The 25,919-nt window shown below is 37.6% G+C and overlaps 1 protein-coding gene across 3 annotated transcripts in view; it reads right to left on the bottom strand.

The window, feature by feature from the left end:
* Positions 1–18,666, bottom strand: part of LNPK (lunapark, ER junction formation factor) — a 50,711-nt gene extending 32,045 nt beyond the window's left edge. For 2 of the 3 annotated variants that reach the window (XR_007204759.1, XR_007204758.1), the window contains exons 1-6: positions 18,577–18,666; positions 14,772–14,853; positions 13,510–13,554; positions 12,188–12,375; positions 8,834–8,892; positions 5,568–5,608 (exon numbers count right to left, since the gene is read on the bottom strand). Coding sequence is in view for 1 of the 3 variants with exons in the window: in XM_048309421.1 (XP_048165378.1) it covers positions 5,568–5,608; positions 8,834–8,892; positions 12,188–12,375; positions 13,510–13,551; positions 14,772–14,798 (357 nt within the window). In the remaining 2 variants the exon portion in view is untranslated. The remainder of the gene's footprint in view (positions 1–5,567; positions 5,609–8,833; positions 8,893–12,187; positions 12,376–13,509; positions 13,555–14,771; positions 14,854–18,576) is intronic. The other variant, XM_048309421.1, reaches the window with a different exon arrangement.
* Between the last annotated feature and the right edge of the window lie 7,253 nt (positions 18,667–25,919).

Genomic DNA, 25,919 nt, shown 5'->3' with positions numbered 1-25,919 from the left:
TAAAGGCTAGATCTACATCTTTACAGCAATTCAAACTGCTTTTCAGAAAAAGGAACACGTTAAGAATTTAAATAAAAAAATTTACTGAGAACTATGCATACTTTAGGGAGTGTAATTAAAGCACTTCATTATTACAGCATTTTATTTACAATGCACTCAAGTGGCTTTATTGCTAATACACAGGCTTAATTAAAAAAAGTAATCACTAGTAAAGTATCATTTTAGTGGTTAACAGCCAACATCAGAAGCATCTTAACTTTAAAAGTGAGATAGTTGAAGTTATGACAAATACCTAATATGTATAGAAATTATAATACATTTTACAGTATCTTAAGCAGACCTTTCTAGATATGCTGACTAATGGCCATGTTCAGCTAAAAGTGGGGGCTTTGTTTGTTCTGAAGTTTGCTGTTGGCATAAACTGCAAAACTGAAAAGGTCAGTGGTCAAAAAATTAAATTCTCTCAAACTCATTTATCACTGCTAAAATAACAAATGGTGCAGGTTAACATGAATTTTATGCCATTATTTAGCTAGTGAGAAACTAAAGTTTCAGCCATTCTGCATATACAGACTGTGAAGGAGTTTTACATTTTGACAGACCTCAGGATTACAAATAGACCTCAGAAGCTAAATAAAAATTCACTCCATTTAATGGCTACTGTGTATTCATTTAACACTCACTCCTCCACACATTTCTTGAAGTTTGAGGCAAGGAATACTTTCCAGGCTGTTAATTAAGGACTGTTGAAACAAAAGGGAGTGAAGAAGGAAGTAAAAATCAATTTCCTAAACTTGTATTTCAGCATCACTTTGGAGTTAACCCACTAACTTCATAAAACAAATGCCACACAGTGCAATAAGAGCAGAATTAATGGCCTAATAGGAAAAATAAAGTACTTATTAGTTATAAAAGTAAAAATCGTAAGACAGATTTTTATATAAAGGGGTAAGGCTAGTGAGGTGAAGCTGCAAAGCAGGGAAGCATTAACAGTCAGTGCTAATATCTGGCCAGCAAATCAAAATTTAAAAAACCCAATTCACTTCACATCAATGAACATAAAATGCATGCAGTTGTCTGTATAGCCAAAAAGAGAAATAACCTTCTGCAGGACAAAGTGACCTTTAGGGGAGAGAAAAACCAGAATGCTCCACCATCACTCGACACTTTCTTTATCTAAAGCACTTCCTGCCACAGCAGTATTAGACAGTATCATAGCTATTTGTGGATACATAAGTTTTGCAAATACAGTAACATTATTTTGAAACATAATTCAACTCTCACCACAAGATTCAGATGTCGAAGTTATCCTTCACATTACACAGTTATTGGATAATTCAACGAGTTACTCTTCATATTTTGAAATTCATATATAGCTTTAAAATTCTAGTAAAAGCTGAATCTGAACAAGAATTCAATATCACAACTGACTCTTTACAAATTTCTTGAAAATATATAGAAATTGTCAGGATTTCTATAAGCATAGCCACATTTCTCATGCTTTCACTTATAGAATATACTCTTCTAAAGTAAATTGCATTTTGGCTGACAATACCAAATAAAGAACCAAAAAAGTCCAGGTTTACTTACTGTGAGCAAATTAGTGTAATTACTAGAAGAAAGTAAGAGCCTGTGTAAAATTTAAATACTACTTCTATGTTTGCATAGCAGAGGAAAACTGCTTGTGTGCCAACACAGGAAGCTCATTGATGAATGTAAACCAACACACTGACTTCTGGAACATTCACCATCCTGAAGCATAATCTGGGAAGGGTTAACTTAACACTGAGCACTGGCTCACTAACATAGCAAATTGCTCAACACCTCTTCCTCTTTTTCTGTAATACAGTCTTCTCTGAGACCCAAAACTTTTCCTATAAAACCATTTTCTGCTTTCTGCCAAGGGCTAACTTGTAGTCTATCCTTATCAATAAAATTATAATACTGAGCAACCAGAATTACAAGTGAACTCTCTAAGAAAGTTAATACCAGCCTAATCATGAATTTCTCATGGAATTAATCAGATATTAAAAAAGAAGTATGGAATCACATTCTCTTCATATGAGCAACTGTATCAATGAACTCCTTCCCAACAGGCAACCAAACAGAATTCCTTTGGGAACAACATCAGTTGCCTAAATTGAAAAGTAATACAAGTAATGTATTTTAAGCTTCTTGTAAATGCAATTTAGCAGCCACAGACTTAAGTATTGGTGTGGTGCAAACCACTCATTATTCACCATACTACTACGTGAGTTCATGAACTGAGAATTACTTGGTATTTCAAACCCAACTACGAAGAGGTCTTTCTTTATGTTCACACAAAGCCATGACACTCATTCCAGTCCACCATTTAAGATATACCAGTACACATAACAGAAGTTTCATTAAAATCCAAAATAAATCATTTAAGTCACAGTAATCAAGTGTACTCTGAACAGATCCATGCCAACATTAAAACCACCAAAGTAACTGCTTTGCGTGAATGCTACATGAAAGAAATAATTCATTTGACCCATCGTCAGTAAATATGATTTTTAACTGTATTTTGAGTTTCCAACTGCATGTTTGCAGTACTCTAGCATATACCAGGTAGACAAAATGGAGCTTATACAACAACCAACTCCTCGCAGTGTTTTTATCACATATGAAAGTTATCAAAATATCAAAGGTTGTCTACACCTAGAATGCTGAAGACAAAGTTGATTAAAGAGTAATTATTTTAAGTAGCAGAACTCATATGCTGAATTTTTTTTCCCATTACTAACATAACTCCAAGACAGCCTTGAAATCAGACTAGTTGGGGGCTTTTTCCTAGATTAACAAATGCAACTTTCTAAACTCTTACCTGAAATGGCTAGGAAGTCTGTCAAAGTCTAATATTACACTTAGCCTACTATTCAGAGTAGCTGAGCAAGCTTCAGCAAAGTTTAATTCTAAAATTAGCAAGGTAATTACTACACTAGCTTCATGACTTTGTCCTCAGGCTAAGAATTATCCTATCTTTAAGACTGCTGTTCCAGGTAAACTCTCCACTAATTCCCCATGGTATCAGCTTGATACATGTCCTACGCCCTTGCTTTAATATGCTTAACCCTCTGAACTTGCTCATCTACCCATGTTCAGGCTTAAGGGCTGACATCCTCATTAACTGAGAAACTCTGAGGCCAAAAATCACAGCTAAAGAGTCACAAACACAACCACAGTATCCCTTATGATCAAGGAGGGAAACAAAGTTGTATCTTGAAGTAGTGCCTTAATTACAGCTAATTAACTTAATCCCTACCCCTAATTCATAACTCAACAAGCTTTAAAGTATTCGCTAGGAAAAAAATAGAAGACAGTCAGTTCCGTGAGAAATAAGTATTACACAAACTTTAAGTCAAAGTACAGGATAGACAATACTAATGGTAATTTCCAGATGAAGCATCTGTATTTGTCAAGTATTTTACCCACATGAGTATCCACATGACTATCACCAAAGCCAGAACAGAAATTAAACAGAAATTAATTTCTATTGAGCAGTCACTGCAAACCCACAAGGACATTTTATCTAGCCAATGAGGAGCTTACACCATTTATAGGTAAGCCCTGTAACAGCCTTATATCCCTTCAGCATGCAAGTAATGTCTGTAGGGAAAAGGTGGGCCACATGACAGTAAAACACAAGTACTGTAACATTTTTCAAAAGGACAATTGTCTTCAGTATAAGATTGATCCAGCAATTAGGTAGCTGAGCTCCAACAAAGTGAAAAAGCACAGCTGTTTCGACAGGATCTGTGCCTAGGCAACAATTTGCATTACAAATAAACAGGAAACACATAATTTACTTATCCTAGATACTTTGAGGACCACAATGTAAATTTCTTAGTAACTAATCCTATTTGCAAACTTAGCAGCAAATCAGAATTCAACAGGGGAAAAAAAAACCTCTCCCTCCCCATTATTTCACTTGATTTTTGTTTTGTTTTACTCAAAAGCAGGTTATTCATAGCCAAAGGCACTCCTTAGGAAGTTAATAAAACAAAACAAAATCAAATCTGAGTATTATCAAAACAAAATTTTAAAGAATGCAATTTTATCAGTGTTTTTATCTAAAACATGAATTATATTCTGTCTTGTTACCTGCATCCCCTTCCAGCTCATTTCAACATATTCTGTATCGTGTATAATTATCTAATTTTAATGCTTAATTGAATATCTTAAATTATGATGAACCTCCTGAGTCCATCTTCTGAGTAAAAAATACCAACACTGCACTGATTCAAGAAGTTGCAGTAAGTCCTCTGTTTCTGGTTCCTTGCTAGGAACCAGGCACCCACAAGACCACGTGATAATCACAGACTGTGAAAAATATCTGAGTTATATGTTACTAGACTTCCCAGAACTGAGTTTCACTAATCCTATTTAGAAGTTTGTCTTTAATGATTAAAGCTTGACTTGCATATATACTAATGGCAATTTATACTTCCAGATTTAAATTCCCCGTAGTTACACTATAATTTCATTATTGTTTACAAAGTATTTGTGCAGTTGCTTCATTTTTAACTACTCCTGGTTCTTCTACAGTATGCTGGTTTGATGTTTTGCATATGCAAAATACACATTTAGGTTTTTCCTGACTAATCTTTTATTCAATGCCTTTATTCTTAATTGCTTCTCACGTACAAAAATTCAGCATTACTAGTTCTTCTACAATAAAGATTTTCATGATTACAGAAAACTAAACTTAAACTGAAATGAAGACTTTACATTTAAGATTCCAAAAACTCTTTTGTTCTCCACTGCGCTTTTTCGGCTTCAAGAACTTTTCCTTGAACACTACCAAATGACAATGTTAATTGGAAACATTAACTAATTTCAGTTAAGCAGTTTTCATAAAATAAACATAACAATGCAGTTGTCATGCTCATTTGTTTCTTTCCCAGAAAATGTAAGCCTCTCAAACCCCTTTGTATCACCACTACAACCAAAGGACACATCCATTTAAATACTAGCAAATCCTCTACACCAAAGGACAATGACATCAGTAGGTTACAGGTTATCTTTTTTACATCTACATTTTAGAAGTGGTAAAACACAGATCATGACATAATACCAGACTCTTATGCAACTCATTTTTGGTACCTTTGTTGTGGGTTTTCTATTAATTTAGCTACCATGGCAAAATCCAGAAGGTATGAGGTGAACACTTTGGGCAACTCATTAATAACAAAGCCTCATAATACAATTTTTGGAGTTTTTGGAGGGAGGAGGAGTTGCTTTGGTGGGGTAGGGTTGGGGGGCTGAGAGTGTTAGGGTTGTGGTGGCTTTTAAGTTTTGCCTTACAAGGCAGCTGAAGCCAACCATGTGAGAAAACAGCAAGCTTCCTTACAGAATTATTAAACAGAGAGGAAACAGCTTTCAGTGTTACAAACTTTGCAAAAAGGGCAAGTTATCCAAGACTTGGAACCTTTTCCATCCTAAATTTGTCTAAGATTAAATGTTGATCAAGTTTGGTGCAAATATGTGGCATACACCAGTTTTAGTGGACCATAGCAACCATTTTTTCTTGACATTTTACTTACTATTTTTTTCTTTTGAGATTTTAAATCTTCCAGCGCATCATCTAAAAGAAGAATATTATACATTAGTTTTCAAATATAAATTAAGATAATTTTAGCACACTCTAAATATTGACTTCGCCTTGTGAAATGAGGAAAAATTATGCACTGACCACTACCAACTCTACACATCAGTAAACTTTGTATAAAATAACTAGAGATTTTATGTGAAAATAAATCACTTAAAATGCTGAAATCACTTATAAATTATAGCCCACTGTTATCACTTTACAGTTATAACTATTAAAAATTTTTATGTACCATTTCCTCATTAAGCAAACCAATTGTAGCCAGTGCCCTGCTTTGACCTACATTAAAACTGGTACAACAATGGACCAAATACATTTAATCTCATGAGTCAAAATACAGAAAAAAGCTTGAGGTCTAAGCATTAATATATCTGAGCACCAGATTTACTAGGTTCAGTATTTCCACATAAACCTCTTAACACATACTAGTTTCAAATGCCAGGTCAATTCCAAGCTTCAAAGCTCAATCTATTTCCCCCTTTCTATACATTCAGACTACAGCAAAACCCCCCAGTTTTGTAAGAACAGATACCAGAAGGTCATTCTACTACTAAATGTTAAGAAACTGTTACAACAAGTAGGCACAGCACCTAACCTCTCTAAGAGGAAGAAGAAAGACCAAATGCATGTGGGATTTTCCTGGAAGTCAGTGTTTGGAGCTTGACACTCAAGGAAAACTCACTGTAATAAACCATCACCTAATGCAGAAGATACTCTCTCAACAAATTAGCTTTCTACTACCATCATTCACAGCAAGAAGATTGTAACAATAATCTGTACAACTTTTTACCCCTTCTCAGCTCTACTGAACACTGGCAGTTTACCTATTTTTACCCATTTTTTCAGATTTCAAAGAAAGGAAAAGCTTCATAGAACTATAAGACAAAACCAAAACCAACCAAACTAAATACACTTTTTTTTGTACCTTTATTTATTTATAAGTAAGTATCCTATACCATTTAAATTTACTTCAGGAAAACTGTTACTTAAAATTAAGGGAACAAATAATTACTAGCAGAATGCAGAAAATCCATTTTGATCAAATAAACCTCTTATTAAACGTCCACAATACTGAAACTGGCATGCACATATCCAAAAGGTTATTTTTTATGCAATAAAAGGGTAACTACAACTATCCATATTTGTTAATAGGACATGAAAACAAGACCGTATTTAATACTAGGCTGGAGCACAGAAGCTGGACAATTCCAGAAAGTGTGCATCTTCAAATTAGTAAGGTTCCTTTCAATAAATTTTACATTTATATTAGAACGCAATCTCACATGTTGCTCCACACAGATTAACATCTTGCAATGTACTGCAATGCAGTGTGGTATCACAAAGCCAAATAAACAGCAGACTACAGCCAACTGTTAATGGCTGGTTACTCAAGAAACTGAAATTGCTTTTGCTACAGAAATGCCTAGAAAACATCTTCAGGCATAGCCTTCCATGAAGCAATGCAATCATTTTAAAGTGTGGGTGTTTCTTTCTGATCACTGTACCTCCTGTATTCAACAAGAACCTCATGAAACACCTGCCCCTTCTAATGTGGCCAAATGGCAATTACTGCAAAGTACTCTCAAGAAACCAATATATCTCATCTTAATTAAACCTACAGAAAAAAAAAGAATTCATACTAGAGAAGTCAATACCTGCAATATACCTCATTTCTTTTCTCCACGCTTTGGGACAGATCAGCCTAAATCTCCCTTAACAGTTGTTTGCCTGACCAGTCCTAAAAACTGAAATTCTATCATTTCTCTGCATCGCCTTTCCTGGAGTCTAGCTATAAATTTTCTTCATTCACAGCATCATTCCCAAATCTGGTGTATACTGGTTATCCAGCACAGGGCTTTGTTGTATTAAATAACCACCTCCAGTGTCTCAGTATGTTATACTAACTTATTCCAGAATAAAAACTTAGCTTTGAGCAACTTGGTTGACAGTTTGCTCTCTCAGCTACACTTTCTCCTGCTTTACTGCTTCAACTCTACAGCTGATTTTTCTTTTTCAAACATAAGACTTTTATCTCTGAGCTAAAACACTTCATTTTTATCCAGTCTCTGGAACCACACAAAAATAATCCCTTTTGGCATGTTCTATCATCTACTAAACCCTTTAAACACAGGTTCAACAAAAGCACTAGACTTGCCTGTATGCTCAAAACAGCAATAAAGACATTTAAGCAAAATAGAAAAACATACTTTTTTTTCCTATTCAGCCATGAAATGCAAATCATTCATTTCACCTTAGAAATGAATCACACAGCACCACAGAATATATGGACAATTTTATTTCTACATAAAAATGTATGTTCTGCGCTTGCATACCAAATACAAACATTAAGTTTAAGAAAAATTCTAAAAGTGATGTTTAACTTGTAAGCTGTCACAAATTAAATACATCATGCTGTTCTGCAAGTCATAAAACACAGTGCAACATTGAGGTTTTCCTGTATTATTGCTCACATCACCATGAGATATTGTTACAGGCTGGACTGCTTTCAAGGAAAGTCTCAAATGAATTCTAACTACTGCAGACAAGTGCCACAGAAGCTGTTTTTAAATAGCATGCAGATTCATTCTAATGCAAAATTTAACAACTTTTTATATATATTTGAACACCTCCATTACTTTTTGGTTTTGTTACACGACTTCCAATTTTCCTTAGCTCTTAAAAAAAGCAGAAAAACACCTGCTTGCACCTTTCCCACTCAGGAAAACGTAAGTATGCTTTGGAGAACTTGAGAGAGAAAAGCTATCTTGACAAATAAATTAGACACATCAGCTATAAATCTCTTCCCTTTTGTATAAGGATAACAGATTAAGACTGCTGGAATACTTGCGAGATGCAAGTATCAAGGGAACTACTACTATTGTTTATATTTCCTTTCCCCGTGCTCCCACTTCTACACCATATTTTATTCCATTACACTTTTGACACATGCAAAGACAGGAGAAAGTTAGCACAATTTTATAAATGAAGTGGAAGGTTAAGCAGTTTCCTTCCTGTTCTTTCATGAATTATGTGGTAGAAAAAAAGTTCAGCTCATACTACCCAGCATCAACTAAAAGGCTACTCTTGTCCTCCTGGAAGCCAAATGATCAAAGCATTTCCATTATCATAGCAAGCATCATTCTCAACTAGCTACATATTAAAAAAGCAAACAAACAAACACCACAAGGAGAAAGTACTTACTATTCCTTTCTGTCCGTTTGGAAAAGAAAAAAATGAGCAGTGTTCTTATACACCAGATTCTTTAGAAGACAAAGAAGAATTATATTAATTAAAATATATTACAGCAACCATTTCTGAAATCATTTAGCAAACAGAATACTTACCAGATGAGATTTTATTTTGCAAATACAAAGGACAGAAAACTTCAAACAGTATTTATATAAAAACTAAAAATTAAATCAGCATCTTGTCAACAAGACATCAACATTGCTCTAAATAAAATCGTATTTTCTACTAAAATTGTTACTTAAGGCAGAAATACTAAGGCAGCAGCAGCAACATCATCACTTGCTAAAAAATGTTCAGCTGAAAATTACTTAGTCATCACTTCTTATTTGATACTTTCATAATGTATTTTTTCCAAAAAAAGAAACTTACCAGTTAAGGCCCAAAATTAAGGCCCCAGAGATTTGTGGGAAGAATTCTAATACCAACGAAAACCATGAGATACAGCTATTGTATAAATGTTCTCCCAAGCAGAATTAACTGACCTGAGTCCTAGTGATTTTAGAGCTCTAAGTCTACTCAGTTTCTGTAGGGTTTCGGCTGACTTAGCTGGAGCAGTTTATGTCAAGATAAACTGATCTATGACCATTTTACATTTGAAAGGTCTCTCTGCAATCATCAGGACTTCATTTGTTTTAAAGCTTAGAATTGCTTATAAGTATTAAGCCAACACATTTCCTGGTAAGTTATTCAGTCTAAGCCAAGGGGCAAACCTCATACATCAAGCTATTCCAAGCATCTTATTTAAAGCCCTCCTAATGTTAATTAAATAATAGAGCCTAAATTAGCAATGTTTCATTTAAGAAAAAAAAACAATCATAAAGGCTAGAAAGGTTATCTGACTAACAACATGCATAAGAAAGCACGCAAAAGGCTCTAAGATTTCAAATAGTTTTGACTTAATTCATAAGAACATTGTCTGTATTTATATAATGGTTGCCCAATTAAAAATGTCTTCACATATTAACAACACAACCCAAATTAAGCAAGTTAGATGATGCAACTGGAATCTGAGAGCAACCTATCCAAGGTAGGAAAAACAAAGAAGTTTAACTATTTCATGTTCAAAGGTGTGCTAAAATAACTGATCTAAGAATACAGGTTGATTTATCTGCTTACACAACACAAAACGTGTCTTCATAAACTACCAGAAGAAATAAGTGTTTATGGGGTTTAAATTGCCTTAAATATCTTGTTACACAGGCAAAAGCCTTACTTCTTTTTTAATGTATGCCTTAGAGTCTTCTGCCTAAAGCTGTATTCTAAATATGGCAGGAGACCATGAAATAAAAAAGCATTTCCACTTTAAGAAATCCAAGATGAAAATTTAATAGCAGACCATTTCAGACCAATTTTACCAAAAAAAAAAAAAAAACAAAAAAACAAAAAAACAAACCAAAAAACACCATATTTCAGTGAAAATCAGAACACTCAAATTAAAACTAATTCAAATAAAAATCAGTTCAAGAAGAGCACCCTTCTAAAATGCTAACATATTTTTTCAACTGTTCCGGTATCTCAGTATACATTTAAAATTAATGAAGTTATATTCCTAAAACTTAACTTGCTCCACCAACATCAGTAACTTGCTGAGACCCTGAGGGACTGACCTAAGGCAGAAATAAGTTGGTGACTGACTGCAAGCTGGAAAAGGCAGACATACTCCAGTTTGATTAGGGCTGAAAAATCTCTAGAGCTATTACTGGGTGGCACCAGGCATTCAGCATGGAGTCACCTCTTGACCGAGAACAAAGACAAGCTGGCAGCTGCTTGCCACTCATATCTGCCAAAAAAAAGCTGAAGAGGAATAGCTTAAAGGAAAAAAATCTGATAAACAGTTGCAAGTCATAAGAGAACAACAATCTAAGTCCTAGTAAGCTGATATCTAAGTCAGAGTTTTACAGAGAGCCATCCTGAGAAAAACAAGCAGAACTGGAAGACAAACTAGAGAATTGAAGTCCCACATGTAAATTCAAACCACAGCACTAGAAGCCATCACCTTCAATAATAAAATTTCTACACTAATTCTAACACATCTATGCAAAAGGAGGCAGGTAATACTTCCTCTTTTACAAGCTTCTCTATCAGCATGAGCAAGCCTCACACACTAACAACAAAGACTTCAAAATGCTTGTCCTTAAGAACAAAATTAATTCATATTACTGCCAAAGATTAATTTGAGCTCTAATTTCTATATTAATCCTTTCCAGTCAAGATACTGCTGCCCATGTATCTTCTCCACAGGAACCCACAACAGCAGAATATCAGTATATTATGCATAACAAAGTACGACATACAAAAAGCATCTTCAGGTTGGGGGTTTTCTGCACGTTATGCTGACCCACACTCATCAAACTTGCAAGGCCTTAAATATTTACTTTTGACTTTGCCTTTCAAGTCTAAAGCTAAGGCACCTATAAGCCATGCTTTCACACAAAGGTGCTGTACAAATACAGAAGAGTACTCATGATCATTTCAGCAAATTAGCAAATGCACTGTGTTCCCCGCCGGTAGGAAAGATGCTCAGCAGGCTGCTTTCACCTCCCTGATGGTCTGGAACAGCAAAGCAGCTGTTCAGTGAGGTGGAAGCCCATTTTCTTACTTTTAGAAAAGTAGATTTCTTAGAAAACAAAAGCCACTCATCAGGATAAGCAGCCAATCAGCTCAGTGGAACAAAAATGTAGGCAATACTTCCTCCAGTTCACATACGATGAAGTCTGCATACCTTCTTGATGAACAAAACAGTCAATGATTTTCCAGAAAAACAGCTAATTGTGTAAAACTGGTCTTCAATACACTTAGGGTGACGACCTTTCAAGTCAATTCTGTGTTAATAGCCACCTAACACATGAAAGTAAGTTTTTCCATTCATTTTTGTATTTTTTCCCAGGCTTTATACACTACATTTTACGTGCAGGTGACATGCCTTTGGTTGCTTCCATATAGTAATGTTACTTTTCAAATTGCAGTAAAAATAAAACCCAAGATAATGCTCTTGTGCTTATACATTACAGCTGTTCAGATACAGCTCTCTAGCCCCAGTATAATTTGGACAAACCAAGTAACTTTAGATGCTATTATCTTTTGATGACAAGACTTAGTTCTATACTAAACCCAGACCCATGAGAGACATTCCCCTCAAAGAAAGTGTCTGCCTAACTACTTGAATTTATTTTAGAAGAAAAAATTCAGCAAGTTATGACATCTCAAGGATTGTCAAAGAAAACCCAAACCCCTGCTGAGATGTATTTTCCATCTCCTTTTATCAAAGAGACAGCAGTTACAAAATAAAAAGGCATATTTACTTACATCAATGGAAATGCAAAAAATGGAAGTGTCATTGTCAGCCTTGCTGTCCATTCGTCAGGAAGACACCACAAATATACAATTAAGCAAGTAATAAGGTAAAGAAGTGAGGAGTAGAGAAGAAGCCTTCCAACCCATAGTTTCTGTAGCCTCTGATTTTTTTCTCTAAATTCTTCTAATGTCTGTATTTCCTGCAAATAAACAGGGTTCAGCCTTTTTAGTGAAATTAGTAGGTAGTTTTACTAAGCTGCCTTGAACTGTTTCCTAAAATCAGCCCTATCACCTTGGTACTTGATTAGAAAAGTCAAGCACCTTTTTGATAAATGACACTACTAAGGTTATGACATGGGCCACTTGCACCTTATTAGCAATTAGTAAGAAAAGTCAAAAATCAGCACTTTTCCACATTTGTAATACATTAGTATATTTGGGACAAGTGAAAAATACCAGTATCTTATGAATGGCAGTCTTCACAATCACATAAGTCACTACTAACCATACTCAGCATTCTAAAACTTTCATCAGGTACCTGTGGAATTTTAAATGCCTCTAACACTTTCTACTAACATGGGGAATTGCTGAAACCTCTCCATCACCTCACTTGTTTTCCTTTCAGTGCTTTCCTCACATTAAAAGTGAAATCCTGAACATCTGTATGATGCTTCCGGCATATTAGTAAGTGATGGAGCAATGCTCTGCTATGTGAACCATTTTGACTGGATTTTAAGTGACAACAGAAGTACTCGCACTTTCATTAAAAGGAAAACAAAAATATCAGCAGCATATTTCAAAACAGTTAATTTCCCCACAGAGTACAGACATCTGTCACAAATGCTGGTGAAAAATCACAATGGATTACTGAACAATCTATCCAGTTATTCTGCCCCTGACTTTACTTACCACCACTACAGTTACAACTTCTACACATAAAAGCATACACTGAAGCTTTTCTAATCAACCTGATGAATGGAACTTTGCATTAGTGACATTTTCCATTACATGGGACTTTAACCATTAGTTATAACTGAATTGTGTAATCAAGGCAGCTTAATATTCATTCCCATTTCAGGCTCTCTAAATAAATACTTGCCCTGTAGTTTCTCACTATCTATTATACAGTATTGGTATTTTATAAATGACTAAACAATAAGGGGAAAAAAGATAATTCCTCTGAAATGCAGAATCTCTACTACTGGAATAATTACCAAAATAATTTAAAATTTCATTAGAGTATTTTACCTAATATGAGAGAAATACATGGACAGCAAAAGTGAGGCATATTTCTAAACAAAAATCAAACAAAGCACCAAAAAGCAAACACATACCTTATCTATTTTTTCTAACACTTCTACAGTGGAAGGTTTTGCCTGCTTACAAGGGAAAGAACAAAGATATTAATCTCACTTTTAAAAACTCAGTATTTGGAGGATTACTGTACATTAACAGTTTCCTAACAAAAAGACATATTCATAATAGATTAATAAATTATCTATTTTACATAAAGGTAAGAAGTTTTCCTACTTTAATAGTGACAAATAGAAGGGACCATAATGAATCACTATTTTACAGCTGGCATTATTCTTAACAGAAGGCTCCTCTCCTACATCACAAAAAATGAAAACCTATAATGCATCTACAGCAATAATGAATGCGTGGGTGGAAAGTAAAACAAGAACAGAGCTGATGAGTGGAAGAAATAGGCAAAACACAGAGAATATAGAGCGGAAGCCCTAACCTGAGTACTCCAGCTTTTTCTTACTATTCTTTCCATATAAGGACACACAGTATAAATAAATCATAAGCAACTGCAAGTAAGTGTTGCCATCTCCAATAAAATTCCTCATAGGAGCAACTGGAAATCCACCTTCTAGGAATCTTTCCTAATTTCTGAGAATTATCAAGCCACAATCTTTCCCCACCCTTCACACCACAAATTCAAAAAGCATAGCTCACAGTGAATCACCCTTGAAAGTGAGTTTCTACTATACAAAACTGACATTCCACCTAAGTTTCACCTGTAAAGAAGTTTTGTATGGAAGGCTCTGAAGCCAACTGCTAATAAGCAAAGGCAATTCTAGACTCAAACAACTCACACCTGCCAGGAGAGTAGTCAAAAACCTCATGCCCCTTCTTCCTCATAAACTCAGTACACCACTCAAGAACATACAAAGCAGTAAAAGCAGGTAAGAAGACAGACTTGTACAGGACTAAGAAGCTACCAAATTTTGTTAAAACAGACAGAAATGTATTCTGCACATATTCATTTTTACCTAGGTCACCAACTTCTCAAGTCACAGATGCTGCAGTCTCTATCCTAATGATGCACCACAAAAGTATTTAGATTTACAGAAAGAGTTAAAACTGTATTTTTCTAAGTTAACCAAGCCAGTGACAGACTGGTACTACAGAGGAGATAAAGGACAACAGCAGAGTTTCACAGCTTACTGATTTAGCAAAGAATGCTTTTAGTCATGATACCTCACTACTGGACTTTTAAGGGACATACAGGAAAAGTTTAGCACTAACAGCCAACATGTCCTAGTCTTCTAGAGTAAAGATTACTACATTGTTACACAATGTTACTTACCCTCCACCTTGAAATTAATCCACCCATCTTCTGTTCTGGACAAATGTTGGCAGAGCTATCAATCTTCTACAAGAATTCACAGCTAGAAATAAAGTATTAAGCACTTAGGAGCAATCTAACGACATAATCAAAGACTCTCAAATTCATTCCAACATCTTAAGAAATCAAAATATTGCATAAAGCCATAGTCTTGCTATCTACCTACGTGTTATTTTTAAATCCAGTTTTCTGATTCATAGGCCATCTTGTAAGTCAGTTGATCAGCTCAGATGTGGCAAAAGTCATTTTTATTTTGGAAATACTTAACCAGAGGGGAGTCCCAAAAACACAGGCACAAAGTAACTGCGAAAAGAGACACCAAAATGCTCCAGCAGAAAAACAATTATAAAAACTTAGTACTGGGCAGGATTATTCAAGATACTGATTTCCAGTTGTTTCCTCTGCTTCCCATAAGCATAACTCAGTGTTCCTTTTCAGCTGTCACTCTAGGCATTCAGCATTAACATCCTTCTGTTCATGAGAAAGCTTCTCAAATAAATCTACTTCCTTTTTATGCTCTCATCAGTAAGAATACACATGATAGCACTATTTTCTTTTGCATGCTCAGTTTTAAGTTCAAATAACCAGTTTCAAAGATTTCATCTGCTATACAAAAGCACTACATTGGCAGGTCTTCTCTGCACATCAAATTACACTAAAACAGTTCCAAAGCCGCAAAAGCAGCTCACCTCACCCTACAAACCTGGAACGCATGAACAACACTAATTTGATGATCTGGGTCTAAGTTCCTGAACTAAAATTGTAGCAACTTTCCATCAGAAGGTAGTTGAATCAAGGGACTTTGAACTTTAGGATGGCAGAATTTCTCTCCAGTCATTTAATTTACAAGTTTTTTATCTGTTGAACGAAAAAATAATCAGTTCAAAACAACCCTGACAGTAAACTAATACTCAATCCCAACCAGGGCTCAAACCTTTTTCATTCTGGAATGAAACACTAACACTTATTAAAACAAAGCACTGATCTAGCTAGACAGAATAATAATATGTAAGTGATTATTATCTCATTTATTAAGTTTCCTTTGGCCAAAAATGGAAAGGTATATTTCAATCCAAATTTGTTTTCAAATTGTCTGAGGCTGTTAGAACAAGTTAATATGTATAGGATATGCACTGCTCACTAGCACAAACACTACTGTAGTCTGGTAACCTCATCATCTTTTAAGAAAGCCAAGGCTTCAGAACTATAGGCCCTATTGGTTTCAGAAGTCAATCCTTAAAGATAAGGAAATCCATACTGGAAATGCCATGAAAATTAAGCTGGAACAGATGGGCAAATTAGCTCTGCTGCTGCCAAATTAGTACCACAAAGGGGTGAGATATGGAAAAAGCAATTACCCCTTGGACTCGAACAAATTCTCAAAATAATCACTACTGCAGCAACTCACCTCAGTAAAACAGCAGTCTTTTTTTTTTTTTTTTTCCAAACCCAATCCAACACCAAGAATTTTACACAACTGTGACTTTGCAGATACAGGTAAGTTTTTGCATGGCAGGTATTGCAGTAGATCTGTGCATACACTTTCTTCCCAGATATTTCTACAGAGATAGATGGCTTTCATAGTGTTTTGCAATCAAGATACTATGTCAAATAGCCAATTGAGAAGTCTGTAAAGCTAGCACAAAGCTCGCAAATCTAGCTTGCTTTCCTAGCACTGCCACTGCTGTTAGGGGTGGACATAGACACAGAGATGCTCACACAGCCTTTGTGTGTGCCATTTTCCTTCAAACCATAGTTTGAGAACCTCTCCACTAGAAGTGTTAAAGGATCTTTTGGGAATAGGTCATCCATGAACTATTGGTGACACTGACTTATATCAATAACACATTCACAGAGCTATTGCTACACAAGTTTTTTTAAATATCTGGCAAATGCTCAGAAGAGAAACAGGTCTGACAAGTGTCACTTACACATGTGATTTTACAGGAGCTATGATGACGACAGGCTTTACAGATGCTGCTCTGCAAGTCTATAATACTACCAAAACCCTTCCCCAAAGAGGTATTAAAGGATTAGGGCCACTAGATTCACATTTGCAGTTTAGTCACTGAATCCTCAGTGAGGAGATGGAGAATTTTCTATGATTTCCTTTTTCCCCTCTCTTCTTTTTGACATGACAACACAACTTATCTTCAACTGCTTCAAACTCTCCTCCTTCCTCGCCACTCCACATACCCACCACTAATATCCTGCCATTCATGGCAAGAGATCTTCCATATGTTCTGCCTTCCCATTCCCTAACCAACAAATGATTGCATAGCACTTTTCCCTTCTGAAGGCTGCATTCTAGCACAGAGCTGTGCATGCCACTGACTAAGCAGTAGTGCAGTTGGACTTTTTTCCACGTCCATTATCACAGATTCAATACACAAGTAAGACAGCTGCAACATGTCCTAGGCTTAAAACAGACAACAGAATCGTTAAAAACACTGAACAGAGAATCTTAAGAAAACACTACTACCAATTTTGTTACCTGACTCACTCAAGAAAAAAATAGATAGCAGCTCTTCTACTTCCAAAACATGTACATTATTTATTTAAAAGCAGAAGTGCCAGACTAAGAGACCAGAGCAGAAAAAGCTTCTCTTTTGAAAGAGGCATAAATCCACGAAGTCATCCACGCCCATCCACCCAGGTGGAGAAAATAGCTTCATGATCTCATTACACTTTTATCAACTCAGTCTCAAATTTCTTCAGGCTTGTTAATGTTTTAAAGGTTAGAAGTTCTCCAAAAACTCAGTCTCCTAAATAAATTTCAATAACTGACATGCTGAAATTCAAGACTGAGAAACATCAAGGGAAGACATATTAAAAGAAAAAAAAAGAAGTTAGCAACTCATAATCAAGGCCTTGCATACAGACATACAGAGCTCTCCCTTAAAGGAATGGGCAATGCTTTTTAAATGGGTGCTTCTTGCAAACTTAGTGACTTCACTTTATGTCAATATTTTTTAGATATTTACCATTACAAAGAACACAAGTTCTACCTTTCAAATTGAATCTCCAGTTCTGCTCAGAGTTCTCTCACAATTTACTGACCTCAGAAACTTGCACTGGGACCATAAAAAGTTTCTCCAGATGAGTGCCACAGACAAGGAAATAAGCAAAACCAAACCAGGAGCATCACCCACCACCTACTGCTGGCCTGTCCCAGGACGCCCCAGCTACAACAAAATACTGAACTTTTTTCCATTTAAATTTCGTTTTCAGCTGTTTCTGTCTGGAAGCATCCCACAGAGGTCCTATGCTTTGTAGAGCCTTAATTAAAAAGGCAAATTAGCTCCCACACGGACCGCAAAGCGAAGGAGCGAGAAGTGGGCGGGTCAGGCGCTCTTTTTTGAAACCCAACCCCTTGCAGCCTGCGCGAGGGGCCGCCAGCGGCCGGGGCCCGGCGGCCAGGGAGGGCGGCGGCAGCCCCCGGCTCCTCGGCCCGCCGGCCGGGACAGCCGCACGGCGCCGCCGCGCCCCCTCTTCCGGGCAGGGCGCCCGCCGCCCTTCCCCGCAGCCGGGGGCTTCCTCCTCCGAGGCTGCACCCCGGCCCGCCGCCGCCCCGCTGCCGCCCGGCTGCCCGCGGGAAGAGGGAGGGGGCACCTGCCGCCTTGCTCCGCTTCGTGCCCGGGGACGCGGGGCCGGTGCCTGAGTGCGGTCATAGGGAGCGCCGGGCGCCCCTCTCCCGCCAACCCGCGGCCCTCTCCCACCGCGGAGCCGCTCGGGGCCGGGCCGCGCATCCCGCGCCATCGCGTACCTGCCGCGGACCGGGCCGCGCATCCCGCCCGCCGCCAACGCCGCCGCAGGAGGAGCGCGGCGCCCGGCCGCTACTCCCACCAGGCCCCGCGCGGGCGCGGCAGCCAATCAGCGGCTCGCTGCCGCGGGGTGCGCTGGAGCGGGGCGGGGCCGCGCTGCGGGCAGGCGGCGGCCGGGGCGGCATGGGGGGTGTGGGGCGGGGCTGCGCTCCGCTCTGTGCGGTATCGTACCCGGCGCTCCGAACTGTACGGAATCGTAGCCCACCGTGCCGTGCCATGCCGGGCAGCCGCTCCCGCCGCGCCTCGCGGCCCGGCCCGGGCGGTGTCGCGCTGTCCCGAGCGGCGCCGCCCGGCCAGGTCGGAGCGGGCGGGTGTCGGAAGGCGGTCACCGGCGGTGGGCCCAGGAACGCTGAGCCCGTCTTCCTGCGGCTCTCGCTGGTCCCTGTTTACAGAAAATAAAGGTGTTTTAACGCAAAAACCTAGGAACGTGAGGGTCAAATGGTCATATGGAGGTTTGCAGGCCTCCTGGCACTCGTGTTCAGCCAATGAAGCAGTGCTGACAAAGAGGCGCCGTGCTGGATGTCCCCTTAGCGTCACAGCAGAGGGCTGCTCTCACTGTCCTCTTCGTTCCAGACGGCAAGTGTTGAATATCCTTGGAGAGAAACAGAACTCTGGGTTTCTTTAAATCGCATTACTGTAATAACAATGTCCTCTCCCTTGGTGCTCTGCTTTCATCAGTTTTCTTATGTCGCTGACACCCGTCCCTTGCCTCATGCTGAGAGGACGAAGGAACAGAGCAGTAAATACTTGCTCTGTTTGCATTATCTTTCTGATGTGCCCTGTTCAGAAGTTTTAGCACTTTAGCAATTATACAAGTGGGTGCATGTGCACAGATGTGGAAGAAAGTCCGAGTCAAAGTGCCTTGTAGTACAAATTCCTATGCAAAAGCTGTACACCTTCAGCTGACCCTGCATTGCTGAACTCCTATGTAACAGTGCATCATAATACAGCCTATAAATGTTGGGTTTTTTCCAGCTGTGGTACATTGACCCTTGTCAGCAGGTAAAGACTCACACATCCTCCTGCTCCTTCCCTCTCAGAAGATGGGGGAAATACTAGGAAAAGTCAGAGAGCTCATGGGTTGGGTTAAAGGAAAGTTTGGTAAGTGAATGAAAGAAAAAAAAGTGATGCAAGGGAAATAACTAATCACTTTCCATAAGCAGACTGATGCCCAACTAGTCTTCAAGCAATTGATGATTCTGGAAGACAAACCCCTCCCACATTCTTATTCTGCAATCCCAGATTTATTGCTGAGCATGACATTATGTGGTATGGAATATCCCCTTGGCCAGTTTGGGTCTGCTGTCCTGGCTGTTTCCCCTCCCAAAATTCTTGCCTACCCCCAGCCTACTCTCTAAGGGAGCAGAGCATGAAAAAGGTAACGCCTCAATGCTGTGCAAGTTCTGTTCAGCAATGGCCAAAGTGTTGCTGTGTCATCAGTGCTGTTTTAGTCACAGAATACAAAACACAGCAGCATATGGGCTGCTGTGAAGAAAATTAACTTGACCCAGCCAGACCCTGTACGTTAATTTTAAAAATCATTCAAACTCAAAAAGAATAGGCAAAGCTTTTAGGCCAGGAGAGGACAAAAAAGATATCCCACCACCTGTCCAGGCAACACAATCAGCTTCAAGCTTTACGTAGGAGAGCTGCTGAGTCTGATCATCTGCCAAGCATTTGTTCTTAGTTTGGACATTGGGAAGTTGATTCTTTTAGTTCCCACCAGTGCTCATTGTGAACCTTGCTGCTCTACATGATCAGATAGTTACAGTACCAGGTAAGTAACAGCTTCAGCTGAGAATCATGGTTTAGGACCGGCTTCAAGAAGCTTCATTCAAATCAAAATAATGGTGGTCAACAGAGAGCCACTGACCCTACTGGAAATACTCTGCTATCGGTTACAGAGGTCACCTACATATGCAACTTCCTTTTTCTCATTGAGGCCTAGACTGTTCCTTCCTTTCCAAGTGGAAAAAAACTCAGTGACTGAGCCTCTCCTATTCTTCAGGTTGCACTCTAGAGCAACTTCTACTTAAATCCTTGTAACAATTAATATTACTTTGCTGAGAGGATATTTTTCGTTCTTGTTTCAGATCAAACGCAGCTGTAGTCCACTTCTGACTTTGATACTTCAAAGTGGTGTGTTGCTGGAGAGAGGCTGATTTAAATGTTCATCTTTAAGCTAACACATTTAAGTGTGTTGACATCTTTTTCCACGGTCTAGCAGCATATCCACTTAAAATAAATGCAAATAATGAAGATACCATATTTAAAGGCCTCTGAAAATGCTGCAGGCAACACTAGTGTCTCCACGAATCTGCTTCATTTTTTGCTTTTTTTTTTTCCCCAAAAATGTCATAAATACTTTCAAGTCACAACAAAATTGAGCCCTGATTCAGGGCTGAACCAGAGTTGTGAAGGAGATCCCAAACTCTACTTCTGTCCTTGGAGCCTTTTGCAGAGCTTTTTATGCAGGCCTCCACCGTGAAGTTCTAATCATTGCTATTCAGCTATGAATCTATTTAACTGGTAATTTTAAAAAGTATTATTAGCTACCATTACTGAGCTTTACATGCAGACAAGCCTCTCATCTGGGTGATGTTATACAATAGCATGCAGCTCCCTGTTTGCTTAAGCACCAAGATATACCTAAAAAAAGAAATTATGCCCGTGTAGCTGCTGAGGATAATAAAACTGAGTATAAAAACATAACTTTGAATCAGCCAGCTTAAAATTTTCATTAATCTGGTTCAAAACTGCCCCCTACAGAGTATTTAAAACTCTTAAATAGATTCCCTTCAAAATCCTTCATTATCAGCAGGATTAGTGTTTAACCTGACTTTGCATAACCACTCTAGCAGCAGAGTACATCTTCAGAATTTTCCCCAGCATCATAGGCAGCATTTAGCGCTTTCAGTCCCTCTATATGCAGAACACTGAACAATCAACTTATTTTAAAAATCAAACAATAAGCTTCTTTTAAAATGTTTTGGTCTCACACCCTAAGACTGCTGTTGAGAAGAGTTTTTCCATGGTAGCATTTGTAGCATTCCTTTATTTTAGCAATATATGTAGCCTAGTAGACCAATTTATTTTTCTAAATAAGTGTATGGGTCTGTACATCATTTGGAAAATGCTGTCTGGTTAAGAGAAACTTAGTGTTGCCAAATGGTGTTTACTTGAGGTTTTTTCTTTAAAACAGACTCTTTTGGACTTCTCTGGCTGGTGAGGCCATGTAGGTGCTGGGGAATTTTAGATGCTGAAAGAGAACTACTGTTTACTTTGCAAATGGAGATGTGATTGCAGCAAATGAAGGTATGTATATAGCCTGAAGATCAGGAACTTCACTACCCATACCACTATGACTATGCTCTGTGCCATCTCACCATGTTTTTCACTTCCCAGTTTTTGAGGATTAGGTGCTGCTGCACTTTGCATTGTTCAGACTGAAGCTGGGGTACTGTGCTCCACTTATTTTGTCTGCCTTGGCCGTTCTGTGCTCACTGCTGTACACCACAGGGGACTCCTCAAGAGCACAGCTTCACTCCGGGGCACTTCCTCATGCCCTGTGGGCACCTCAGTGATTAAAGCAAGCCCAAGGTGTTAGGGACACAATCCAGGCTTTCCTTGCTATGCTCTCGACCTGCAAAGCCACTCTACCACCACTGGTGGAATAAAGGTGGTGTGGGGTTTGGGTGGCTGCAGCATCCTGCCATCCCATCCTCAGTGGAAGGTACCACAGCCAGTGGTGTTAGTGGACACCGAAATTTAATCAGGACAAGAATGGACGATGTGTCTCAAGGCCTGGAATCTGTTTTCTCTGCATCTTGAGCAGAATGAGTGCTTGCTGATATTTCATAAATGACACACAGTAACTGGCAGACATTTTTGAATGTCCTATGTAATTCAGCTTGGGGGAAAATAGAGTTATGTTTATGTCTATTTCATTTATAATATATTTGGAAAAGTAATATAGGAAGAAATTCTTTTTTACCGATGCAAGAAAATACGTATGTAATTAATAACTTTTGTGTGGGCGTATCTGTAGTAAAAGTCACACCAAAGCCTCTACCTAGCTCTTAACTGATGTGACTGATTGTGATGACTCCAGACTACTTTCTTGTCTTGTTTTGTTGCAAGTCCCAGTTAGGACTGAGACTGTGAAAAGAGCTAAAGAAAATAGTTTATATTACAAGGGACAGATAGAACCCTAGTACGAGAATTGCTGAACTAGAAAGAGTTGAGGCCTGAGGGCAGATATAAATTGGTACCTGCAAGAAAGATTAAAATTGGATTAACCAAATGCATAATGTTTAATTTTTGACATTCAAATTACTTCAGAGCATACAAAAAAGGTGGAACTCCCAAGCTGGGGTGACTTCAGTGACATATTTTGACAAGATGTGCTTTAAAAATGTTCCACAACAAGAGCACTGAGAAAAATATAATAGTTTTGATTTAATTTTTCATGTGTAATAGTATGTGCTTCTTTTGATGTTCTGATCCAGCTGTAGTATTTGGAGTGTCAGATGTCTGTATTCTTAGAGCTGCCTCCAGTTCCCTGAGCTTTTTGGTATTTCATCATATATGGCATTTGGATGCTCCATTGCTTTCATTAAGTTCTTTGCATCTGATTCTTGCCAAAAAATTATTACCTCAAAAAGAAATATATAGTCCATCAGGTCAAAAGATATAATTTCAAGTAAAAGGCTCATATAAAAATCTCTTAGCAGTTGCATACAGTCACCAGAAGAAGCCAAGAACAACTTTTCCACTCCATAAAGTATTCTTGTTGTGATTAAGGTCTTTGCTTTTGTTTAATAATATTACTATTATTACTACTTACTTTTGTATTGCTATGGCAACTGTTACTGTTGCTATTGTTACATAACTAGTAATTAATAACTATGTAGTCATTTATTATTACAATTGTTTCTATTATTATTTCTATGGTTATTTTACTGATTATTGTTCTGTCACAAATGTAAACATTTAAAAGCATTAAATTAAATAAATATCTTTCTGTCTTAATCCTCTTGTTTGATACCCTTTTCTCTACTTGGAAGACAGTCAAGTTTAAAGTAGACATGAGAGGTTCTTCTTAATTTGAGTACTATACATCTCTGACAATATGTTTTGGAACATGGTTAAACTTTGGGTTATTTTTGTGGCACAATGAATTAAGCAAGTGATTTCTTATAAAATACTGAAGTGAATGTGTTCTGTCATTAAGATCTCATGAGCAAACAGAAGAAGCCTAGTGTGAAATTCTCACATGAGAAGGAGAAAAATGGTTTTACCTCTATTTGAGATCAGTCATGCTTCGAATCATATATGAAATTTTAGAAGCAATTATTATATACATGTAAGTACATTCCCTTCCATGATGGGCATGACTTCAAGCTTCTGACCCTTAAAGGCTGTAATGAGTAATTTATGTTTATAGTTATAAAAATTACTATATAAACAATAACTCAATGTTCTGTAAAAAAAAACCATACTAAATCAATTTTCCCTAGTTTCCAAATGAAAGCATGATTATTCTCATTAAAAGTATTTGAGCTGTACTAATACCTAAGTCAGTTACATTTTTGCTTCCTGGAGCAGCTTGCTCTTTAAACAAATTAGGGTTCTGATCCAACAGGATTCCTCCTATTTAATAAACATGTAAGTACATCCTTAAATTTTATTAACATCTATTTCCTTGAAGCTAAATAAAATAAAGAATACTTTCCAAAAGCCTTTTAAATATGGTTGTGCCTACTGGGCAAAGTTGAAACTACCCCAACAAAATGAGGGCCAAATTATTAAGTAATTTGAATGAAACTTCTGTTGACCTTAAGAGGATTTTTACTTGATTAAGAATAATGGAATTTGGAACCAAGTAAATGTGATTCAAGGGCTGAATGCGAATGTGCTGTTGTTACTGCAGGAAGCTTTCCTTCCAGGGCACTGCGTGTGTGTGCAGAGCACAGGCAAGTGCAGGAAGAGTGTCCCATTTCTGCTCAACCTGACTGCATTTTAATGCTTTCTTATTAGTCAAGCTGGAGAAGACAGGCAATGAGAAGGAAAGTTCTAATCAGTACATATATTTTGCTTTTGATAACTGTTCAAATGGTAGATAGAACATTACCTACAGTAAATGCAGCTCATACATACTCCTGATTGTTACAAAAGCTTACTTTAATGAAGTATTAAATTTACATATAAAATTGTTTTCAGTAAAGTATGAAGAACTGGGTCTGCTAATAAGCCTTGTTCTGGTTGGAAACCAAACGGAACCAAGAGTCCCAGAATGCCAGAAATAGGACAATAAATATTTCTGGCACAATTTCAAAGGTGCATAATGCCAGACACAGACATGTAAAAGTAATGGCAAAGCTCTACAGAGATTATAAAAGAAATAAAATCACAGTTCGTAATTCATATAATCATGTTAAATAGCAGGCTTATAAACCAATTCTTATAATAAAATCCACATGTAGAAGTATCTGTGGTTTCATTCAGTTAAAGATGACAAATATTAGGGCTCCCCTTGAAAGCAAATATATATCTTGCAAGCTGAAGGACAATGAGCAGTTTCTTTGTGTTCATGTTTCGTGGTATAAACTCCACTAGTCTTTTCACATGTGATTTTCAAATAACTTTTCAAAGAATGTGAAATTTGAAAGTGTTCAGAATTTTTGAACATATTGCAGCTACTGCATATCCTTTACTATGACTATTACTGCTTCAAGTTTACATAATTTAAGATCTGAAATTACAGTCCCATCACATGCAAAACTCCCAGGCAAAGTGATTTTCTCATAGTATGTCATACTAATAAATGTCTGAAACAGAGCTTGAATTAATTGCATTAGAAGCGTATCAAAAATATTCCCTTTCTCAAAATAAGTTTATTTCATTAAATGCATATAGAAGTTGGACAAAAAAGAAGAACTTCTACTGTGATCACTCCAATAATTTCAAATTATAGTATTCAAAATCATTCCAAGCCTCCTTTGGCTATATAGAGGTGCTTAGATAAATTAATGTGTCTTGAATTTTAAAAGCACACTTGGGAACTGGCATTTCAGAGCAATGTGTTGGGTCTTCATTGCACATTTTTGGGGTACTCTCCACATTCCAGTTGTAAACGGACCCATAATCAACCAGTGGGCCCATAATCAACCAGTGAAAAACAAGGCCAGTGATAAAGGTGTTATGAGTCAAAGGTAAAATGCAGATGAGATGTGGGGGAAGAGAAAAATTTGAAATTAAACTTTAGGATTTTAGGCAAAGTAAA

The sequence above is a fragment of the Corvus hawaiiensis genome, chromosome 7 (assembly GCF_020740725.1).
Source record: "Corvus hawaiiensis isolate bCorHaw1 chromosome 7, bCorHaw1.pri.cur, whole genome shotgun sequence".
Lineage (NCBI taxonomy): Eukaryota > Metazoa > Chordata > Aves > Passeriformes > Corvidae > Corvus > Corvus hawaiiensis.
The sequence above is the reverse complement of the archived record's forward strand: the minus strand, read 5'-3'. Positions and strand labels throughout refer to the sequence as shown.